This window comes from Arachis hypogaea, chromosome 18 (genome assembly GCF_003086295.3).
Source record: "Arachis hypogaea cultivar Tifrunner chromosome 18, arahy.Tifrunner.gnm2.J5K5, whole genome shotgun sequence".
NCBI lineage: Eukaryota > Viridiplantae > Streptophyta > Magnoliopsida > Fabales > Fabaceae > Arachis > Arachis hypogaea.
The window spans coordinates 22467761-22476881 of NC_092053.1; the positions used below are offsets into that span (position 1 = coordinate 22467761).

The 9121-nt window shown below is 37.2% G+C and overlaps 1 protein-coding gene across 20 annotated transcripts; it reads left to right on the top strand.

Moving 5' to 3' along the window:
- The first annotated feature begins 475 nt into the window (after positions 1–475).
- Positions 476–8733, top strand: LOC112772122 (uncharacterized). Of its 20 annotated transcripts, XR_011876746.1 has the most exons (13): positions 485–1112; positions 3584–3851; positions 3958–4284; positions 4393–4512; positions 4790–4921; positions 5134–5337; positions 5550–5794; positions 5948–6342; positions 6427–6513; positions 6587–6694; positions 6971–7074; positions 7347–7493; positions 8144–8733. XR_011876746.1 is itself a non-coding variant. In XM_072225937.1 (12 exons), exons 9-12 carry the CDS (start codon positions 6439–6441, stop codon positions 7375–7377), a joined length of 342 nt encoding a protein of 113 aa, XP_072082038.1. In that variant the 5' UTR covers positions 485–1112; positions 3584–3851; positions 3958–4310; positions 4393–4512; positions 4790–4921; positions 5134–5337; positions 5550–5794; positions 5948–6342; positions 6427–6438; the 3' UTR covers positions 7378–8733. The 20 variants fall into 20 exon arrangements, 15 of the variants coding, with proteins under 15 accessions (XP_072082044.1, XP_072082038.1, XP_072082040.1 ...); XR_011876747.1 differs by having other exon boundaries at positions 3958–4310; positions 4769–4921; positions 5550–6342; XR_011876745.1 differs by having other exon boundaries at positions 3958–4310; positions 5550–6342.
- Positions 8734–9121: the final 388 nt, after the last annotated feature.

Here is a 9121-nt window from a genome sequence, read left to right on the forward strand (position 1 = left end):
GTGGTGGTGGAAGGAGATTGTGACGGCAGAGAAGGTTGGAGGGTAGAGGCAGAGGAGAAGAGAGCAGAATTAAATTGTTAGGGTTAAAGATTGGATGTAGAGATAAAAGAAGATAAAAAGTTAGGGGTATTTACGGAATTATGAACAAAAATTTAATAATTGGTTATTTTTGTCGAACAAAACTTATCTTATATGGTATAACTTTAGTTTCAATTTTTTATAGTCAGTTTTGTCAGCGTCCAAATCTTTCATGGTCAGAAATAGTTATTTACTCAAGGGGATTGGATCCAAATTCTTTTTCTACGGAAGTTATTTTAGTTTTTTATTTTTGTTTATTAATTGGTTAATTTCTAAATTTATAAATTATAAGACCAGTTTTTCTTTTTTGAAAGTATTGTTAGTCTGAAATGAGAATGGATTTTTGTCGTAAGTTTAAGAATTAACGGATAAATAAACAAAAAAAAATAAAGTACTTACTCCGAATAATTTTGCCATTTTTAAATTTTTGATATTGATTTCACAGTGATATTTTTGTTCAATTCCGCTACGATATCAATAGGGATCTTGCCAACTCTTGCCAACTTTCATTGGGTTGGACTCCAAAACTCATTTATTCAAAAAGCCATATCCCCAATTAACCTAGGTTAATCCTAAATTCCTAATGTCTCTCATTTACTATTATAAACCTAATTTACCCACTCCTTTACTGTGCAGCCACATCCCCCAACTCCCCCCTTTCAGCGCCGCGCAACCCTTCTGTCGTGCAGTCTTCGACGGTCGCCGCCGTCAACAGTAGTCAACGCCGTCGAAACGCCAAACAGCGACCCTCGTGAGTTGCTCCTCGCAGTCATCCCAGCGCTGCCGCTTCTTCTGCATGTCACTGTTGGCCCTCATTTGAAGACACATCCATCCGTCCGGCGTACTATCTGATGGCGCCTCCTATTGCTCCGCCTCAACACACGTTGCGGCTGAAGTCTCTCTGGTCATCGAGTAACTAGCAAGCGCCACTGCTATTAAGCCTGTGTAGCCCCCAGCCAGTGCCACTCCCTGCCTCGCGTCCGAGCCTCGTTGCTCAGCATGTCTTTCCTCCAGCGCCGGCGCTGCAATAAGAGGTTAGTGGTACTTCACGGTTTTCATAAAAATAGCTTGTTCTGAGTTTTATTTGTGAGCATGTCATAGGGTTTGACATTCATACAACATGGTTCTTTGAATTTGTGGATTCTTTTAGGAAAATGGAGAATTAATTTATATGTGTTTATATGTCCGAGTTGAAAATGATTTTGAATGTGGTCAACGTATAATTGGGTATTGAAAATATCTGGTAGTTATCACTGTAAATTAGGAGTGATGTTTTGTACTGCTGAGCTAAAAGGAAAAGGAAAAGGAAAAATATTAGTTGTAATCGCAGTAATTGGACGTTACTTCAAATGTGTCTTCAAAGTGATGTTTGTGATGATTTGTACTGTTGAGTAAAAGTTAACTTTTATGGACCGTTCCATGGTTCGATGAATATGTATGGTTATCACTGATTGGTCTTTGTTTTGTTACGTTAGTTGTTCGATGATGTGAATATGGTTAATGGATGTTGCTTTCGAATGACTGCATGGGGAAAACCAATTAATCCTTGGACCTTTGATTATGTTGATTAACTAAAAAGAAGTAGTTGGATGTTGGAATTTTTTATTGATGAGTTGTTATTTAGTTTATGGTCTAGCAAGCAACAAATGCAATTGTGTAAATTCTATATAAAATTGGTATATCTTCTGATCAAATTTACTTTTTATGCGCCGTTCCATATTTTAAATTAGTTGTGGGTTATGAGAAACTGAATTTATTTTGTTGATTTTGTCTAAAATGAGATTCGAAGCAGCTGTGTTGCCTGCTATCCATGCCCATATTGTCGTTGATTTGATAAGTCATAATCATCTCATTAAAAAATGTTCCAGAACCACCTTAACTACATTCTAGTATCCATCGTAACCCTTTTGCTTATTAAGATAGATTCTATTACTAAACATATATATATATATATATATATATATATATATATATATATATATATATATATATATATATATATATAGGTGGTTTCTAGTAAAAGACACTCCTTGACTTTGAAGAGTAATAAATACCATTATCTCAGTTTTATTTTATTATCTTTGCATTCTGGTACCATTGCTACTATCTGGTGTTGTGTTTTTTAGTAGTTCTCCTTTATCTGAACTATAATAATACAATTTCCATGGTTGTAATTTTAAGGGATAAGTATTGTTTTGATCCCTAACGTTGAGGGTCAGAATCGAAACCGTCCCCATCGTAATTTTCGATTTAGAATTATCCTTAACATTTTTTTCGTATTAAAATCGTCCTTTTAATTTTTTTCGGACAAAAATACCCTCACCCCTACCAGCACTTACCTCCACCACCACCACCACCAACAACAACACTAAACCAAGAATCAGAAACAGATGCAAAAACTCAAAATCAGCAGAAGCAAAAAGCAAGAAGCAGCAAAAGCAAACCAAGAAGCAGAAGCAAAAAGCAACACTAACACCACCACCACCAACACCAACACCACCAACACTATCACCACCAACACCACCACCAAACCAAGAAGTAGAAGCAGTAGAAGCAAAAAGCAAGAAGCAGAAGTAAGAAGCAAAATCAGGAAAGCAAGAAAGCAGAAGTAAGATGTAGAAGCAGAAAGCGAGCTACAGATGAAGCGGCGAGGCGGCAACGGCCACGACGATGGCAACGGCGGCTCCAAGCTTCGCTGCCGCCGTCCCCCTCCCCTTTTCCCCCTCCCCTTCTCCCCACCCCCGCGTCCTTTCCCCTCCACCCCCCCCCCCACGCGTGTTTTATTTTATTTTTTAAAATTTTATAATTTTTTATTAAAATAGGGGTAGTTTAGGAATAAAATTAAAAATTTTATTAAAAATGATGATTTTAATACGAAAAAAACGTTAAGGATGATTTTAAATTGAAAATTATGATCGGGACGGTTTCGATTCTGACCCTCAACGTTAGGGACCAAAATAATACTTATCCCTAATTTTAATTTTGGTCATATTAATGTGTACGCCTATATGCTAATTGTGTCTTTAGCGTTATAGTAATTCTTTGAGATTGTTATTGAATTACTTTATGTCTTCTTATTGTTGTACTTGTGACTTAGTTAATCTAGAAAAAACAAACGGTGAAACTTGATTTTTTTTTTTGTAGTTGAATCGTATTTTTGGGTGTGTCTTCTAACCAAATTTAATTTTTATGAACCGGTCCATGGTTGAAATTAAACACGGTTATCCCAAACTGAGTTTATTTGGTTTATTTCAGTGTTTTTTATTCTGCTTTTCATTAATAGAGGTTGATGTGTAATGACTTTATTTTTTCCTATTCTTGTACTGCTGACTTAGTTGAGTTTAGGGAATAAAAGATAACTTTGTACTTGGAATTAATTTTTGGTCTATTGCCAGAAATCACCTTGAAGACATGGGAAAGTCGGTACTACATCATTCAGATATTTGTGCTTTTATTCTAATTTATCAGTTTATTTGCTTCTAATGGTTGCGTCATATGTTGACAGAAATTATTGGAGACAAGGTGCTCACCATGCTACATTGCGGATATGTTCGAAGATCTAGAAACAAACCAGGTCCAAGCAAAGCTACAGGAGATAGAAGCAATGGGTTTTGGTTTCCTGAAGCTAGTCCTAAGGTGGCATGTGAAACAAAGCATAATTATTTTGTTGGCTAAGGCCTACAACACTGAAACAGGCACGCTGCCTGTTGATCATGGAAACATCCGCATTGAACCTGAGTTGTTTCAGAGTGTTTTCGAAATCCTGCCCAGAGGTGAGTATAACTTTTGTGTTACACAGTATTCAATCTCCATGGTTTTTCCTTTTTCTACCTATTCCACCGCTCATTTTACACTATTTTATATACATGTATGTTGTAGTTGACGACTTTCCACCGTTTGACCGAAGGAATGCTGCTCATATCGCAATTAAAAGAAGATTTCACCCGTTGAAAACCATACAACTTAGGCATTTTGTCGACCACTGTGCTATGCATACTGCAGACGACAGGATGGAGTTCAGGAGGCATTTCATCCTATTCGTGCTGAAGATGTTCTTGTGTATGACAGTGCAACACGTCATCTTGCTGTGGTACATCGATACAATACTCGATGTTTCTGATCCCATGAGATATCGTTGGCCCTTGCATATTTTCAACTGGTTAAAATAGGCGATCAAGAACTATCAACTTAAAAACAACAAGTCATGTGAGGGTTGCATGTTCACTTTGTTGGTAACCTATTAAATTCAAAATAGCATTTAATCTGACTCACCCTTGCATCTCAACACTTAAGTTGTGTCTGTGATATCTCCAGGTTTTGTACTTCTAGAAGCTAAAGCATGGTGAACCCGAGAATTGTCAAGAACCTGAGTCGTGGCTTTCTGCATGGACTGCCACAGAGCTTAGTGCTATGGCATCAATTGTTCAACCAAAGGTATTCATTGAAGCAAGGCTAACAGTTTCTTATAGCACGTAGAAATTTTTTTATTTTTTTAGGTTTTATTCATGTGTGCTTATGAGATATTTATAATGCGGCTGTCATTTTCTCTTGTAATTAATTGCACGTGCCCTTCAAAAGACTTAACATTTATGGTTGTGTTATCAATTAGTAATTACTCCAATTTGTCAGTAATGGTTGTGTCTTCTGTTTCAACCGTACATTGATGTGTCCTCGCTGGATGTGTCTTAAGTTGTATGTGCCTTCTGACTAGTTGATGCTCCGAACAAGATAGCAGCAACACCAGTGGGAATGATAGGGGCGTCGTCGAAGGTCACACGAATAAGGTCATGATTCTGAAAGAGAAGACGCGCACTAGACAAAAAGACCTATAGGGTCCACAAAAGTGAGTAAAGATTACCATTTGAAGAATCTTTAAGTTGCATATTTTTAACATAAATCAAGAGAATAATACAATTTATTTTTAAAAATTTACTGTTGATGCCATGTTTGATATTGCTTAAGGAGATTTTGTATTAATTTATGTTGTGTTGGTAGTGTGATTTGAAGGCATTTTGTGGTTGTTGTGTTGTGAATAGTTTGGTGTTGTGAATTTAGGGATCTAATAAGAGAGGGGGAGTTAGAAATGGCTCAATGCACACAGATGCACCTGCAATTGCATTGGACGGGGATGACGATGATGACGAGCCCATTGCCAAAAGACTGCGTAGAAAAATTGATTGGACAAGAACACCTTAACCTCGTATGAGAAAAGGGGACACCAGCACGACCAGTGAGACAAACACAACAGAGAAACCAAAAGTGAGTAAAATATTCCATTTTAAGAATTTTTAAGTTGCATGTTTCAAAGTTAATACATGAGAACGGGTCAACTTACCTTTAACAAGTTACTGGTGATGCCATGTTTTAAAATAGCTCCATGACATGTTGTATTAGTTTATTTTGCGTTCGTTGTGTTATTTAAAAGCACTTCGAGATTTTTGTGTACAACTAGTTTGGTGTTGCGATTTTAGGGATCCGACAAGAAGAGGAAGTTAGCAGCAGCTCAATGCGCACAAATGCACTTTTAGTTACATCCCACGAGGATGACGATGACGACAAGCCCATTGGCAAGAAACTCCACAGCAAAACGCATCGGAGAAAAACACCTCAGCATCATAGGACGGAAGGGGACATTGGCATAACCAGCCAGCCAAAAACAACAAAGCAACCAACCGACCTGGACGATTCTGAACCAAAAGCTCTGTCAACAGCATTGGTATAGTATTCAGGAATTGATGAATATTCTAGTGAATTTTTTGATAGGCAAGTGAATGCTAAAAAATTTTGTGCAGCTAGTATACATAGTTTTTATATCGGCTCCTTAAAATGCATAAAGGTTGCCCACCTCACAAAGTTATTTTTGAAATAGAAATCCTGACATCTTATCTCAGCGAGATCCATAGTGCAAAAAGTTATGGGCAAATATCGAATGATGTTACGGCTCGAAACCCATTAGTGTGGATCCAATTCAAACCATTATTCCAAAAGATTCTTGTTGCCGTACACCCAGTCCACAGTGTCTCTCATTCTCACTTGGGATGACCCAGATCTTCAAAACACCCACGCCGTCCTCCTTGGCCCGTTCATCCGTTACTTCAGGAACGGAAACTCACTGAGTGGGATGAACAACGAATCAGAGGGTGGGGTGTGGACATATCTCTTGATAGCCAGCAAACAGTGGCGTCGTATGACGATAGACCACACCTAGTCTTGGCAACGGAGGAGTTGTATATATTGAGACCACAATTTTGGCTCAATAACAATGTATGTAACCCAAAATCATGTTACTCCAGTTTGTTTTGATCTCATATTTTGGCGACATTTATATTTTAAAAGTTGGTGATGTAGGTTGTGCAGTGGATGTGTTGCGCATTCAATGACTCGGGGTTAAAAAGATTTATGCATGACTTCTATTGCGTGCGTCCAAAGATACTGGTAAAGATACGTTTATATGAATCATTTATGTGCATTACAGCTTATAAATACTAACAAATTCATCTTTGGACAGGAAATGGTGTTGGTACCAAAAAATCTGATAGACTTTGAGGACGGACCAACTCCCATGTATGTGGGTTTGGGTGAACACTTTGGTGCCGACACAAGGTATTTTGACAAGGTAGCAGTTTCAAAGAGAAAATGGGTAAATCTATTTGTCATATGATACGTTATTTACATCTTGCACCCGAACAACTAATATGTGTTTTTCTTTATCCGTTTACGTAATCTGCCTAGTTACAATTATATATCATTGTACTGGTTTTTTCCCATATGTATGTCCTACCACTAGTGGGTGTATGCATTCGATGTATTCGGAAAAATATTTTTCTCATGACTCTGTTAATCTATTTAACCCGTAGTATTGTATTTCGTTTAAATTTTAAATGTGTTTCAGGGGAGGTTCATTGAAGACATAGCTCAGGTGGCCATTCTCATGTATAAGCCCACTCAAAAAGGTTTGCCTTGCACATACGCCTCTATTCCAATACAACCAAATAGGTGAGTCCTCCTCAAAATCTTGCAATATCTTAATTGGTAAGTTTCATTGAGATGCATACCGGTTCTCCTAATACAGTTCGTTATTTCCATTCACATAGTTTTGATTATGGTGTATATGCAATAAAATTCATGGAGTATTTGACCAAAGGCGGGAAACTGAATGACTATGATTATTTGAGTTTTCAAATTCTATAGTTAAATAACTGATTATCTAAACGCACATCACTGTCTGTACCTAAATGCAGTCATTCAACATTGATTTTCACATACAGGACACCATCAAGTTATACAAGTTGGAAATAATGCTTGACATCATTCTGGGTCATAAAAATTCAACCATTGGAGAGGCACTGAATGCCCTTGACAGCCGTCCTCAACCTGCTGTGCGCCGCAACCAACCAAGGAACAAACATAAAGAGGTTAGGACACCTTACAACACTTGGCATAAAGAGCATGCTTCAACGAGCTGCAGGATTGCCAAAGAAAAAGCCCATCAAAATGAGCTAAACATGAGAAGAAAAAAGATGCATATTACATTCCTCTTTACATAGGCCAGAGATACCCTCACATGCTAAGCTATATTTTATTAAAACTTGATATTTTTCTTGTCTTACACATAGTGAATGTTTGTTTTGGATTCTTATGTTGTTAGCGGGCACTTGTTTTGTGAACCTTGTTGACTTTGTTGGTTAATTCAACGAGAATGCATGTACTGTGGATGTGAATTTTGTCTTTCAGAGATTGGTTTGTCTTTTTTTCACATGCTAAACACTTGTTACGTTTTAAAGTGTTTTTATTTGCAGCGGCCAAACATGTTTAGGTTTCAAGGTGTTATTTTTGGATGTGTCTAGTTATGGACATGTCTTTGACAAACCCCAATTTGACGGTTTATTTTGCCTTGAATTTAGAACATTTTGATAACCTTTTGTCACATTTAGCCTAAGAATTAGCATGGTTTTGTTATCTCTTCCATGATTGTGCTTAAGTGTAAAAACATACTTTTTAAGCCTTATTTTGGTGAATTCTAGTTTCTATTTGATTTCATAAGATGCCTTGATGTGTTTGCTAGTAATTCCAGGGTTGAAATAGGCTAGGCATGGATCAAAGGAAGCAAGGAAGGAAGCATACAAGTGGAGAGAAGCATAAAAAGTCAAAGAAGCAAAGTCAGTCATGCACGCGCACGCGCACATTGCAGAATCGACCAGGGACGCGCACGCGTACCATGCGCGCACGCGCCGATGATGGCACATGACCTCATTAATGCAACACGTGCCTGGCGATTTGAGAGGTTTTCTGAACCCATTTTGGCGCCAAATTGCTAAGGGAAAGGAATAAAAGGATGAAGGATTAAGGAGAAGGCATCATTGATCACTTTAGATGTTAGTGACCAATTAGTTTAGTTTTATCTTTGTAATTAGTTTCTAGAGAGAGAAGCTCTCTCTTCTCTCTAGGATTAGGATTAGGTTTAGGTTAATCTCCCTTCTTAGATCTAGGTTTAACTCATACTTTGATTCACTTTTCATTTACCAATTCTTAATCTTCTCCTCTTCCTCTTTCTAGTGATGTTCTTTAATAATTGTAATTCTCCATTTTTGTTTTGGATATATTGTTGTTCCTTTGTTTTCCTTCAATAATGCAATTTGAGGTAATTCATGATAATTGTGATCTCCTTGATTGTTGTTGTTAATTCTTTACATTCAATTGTAGTTAGAATTCATTCTTGTTGTGATTGACTATACTTTTCTTTTGTGCCTTCCAAGTGTTTGATGAAATGCTTGGTTGGATTTTAGTGTAGATTTTGTTCCTCTTGGCCTAGGTAGAGTAATTAGTGACTCTTGAGTTATCTAATTCCTTTGATTGATTGATAATTAGAAGTTGCTAATTGATTTGAATGCCTCTAAAACTAGCCATTCCTTAGGAGTTGATTAGGACTTGAGGAATCAAATTGATTCATCCACTTGACTTTCCTTTATTTAGTAAGGGTTAACTAAGTGGTAGCAATGAACAATTCTCATCACAATTGAGAAGGATAACTAGGATAGGACTT

Coding starts and splice junctions, on each gene's coding strand:
- LOC112772122 (XM_072225943.1), top strand. CDS start 6,439: ATGTGTTGCGCATTCAATGACTCGGGGTTAAAAAGATTTATGCATGAC. Junction 6,514..6,586: donor GCGTGCGTCCAAAGATACTG/GTAAAGATACGT, acceptor ATCTTTGGACAG/GAAATGGTGTTGGTACCAAA. Junction 7,075..7,346: donor ATTCCAATACAACCAAATAG/GTGAGTCCTCCT, acceptor TTTCACATACAG/GACACCATCAAGTTATACAA.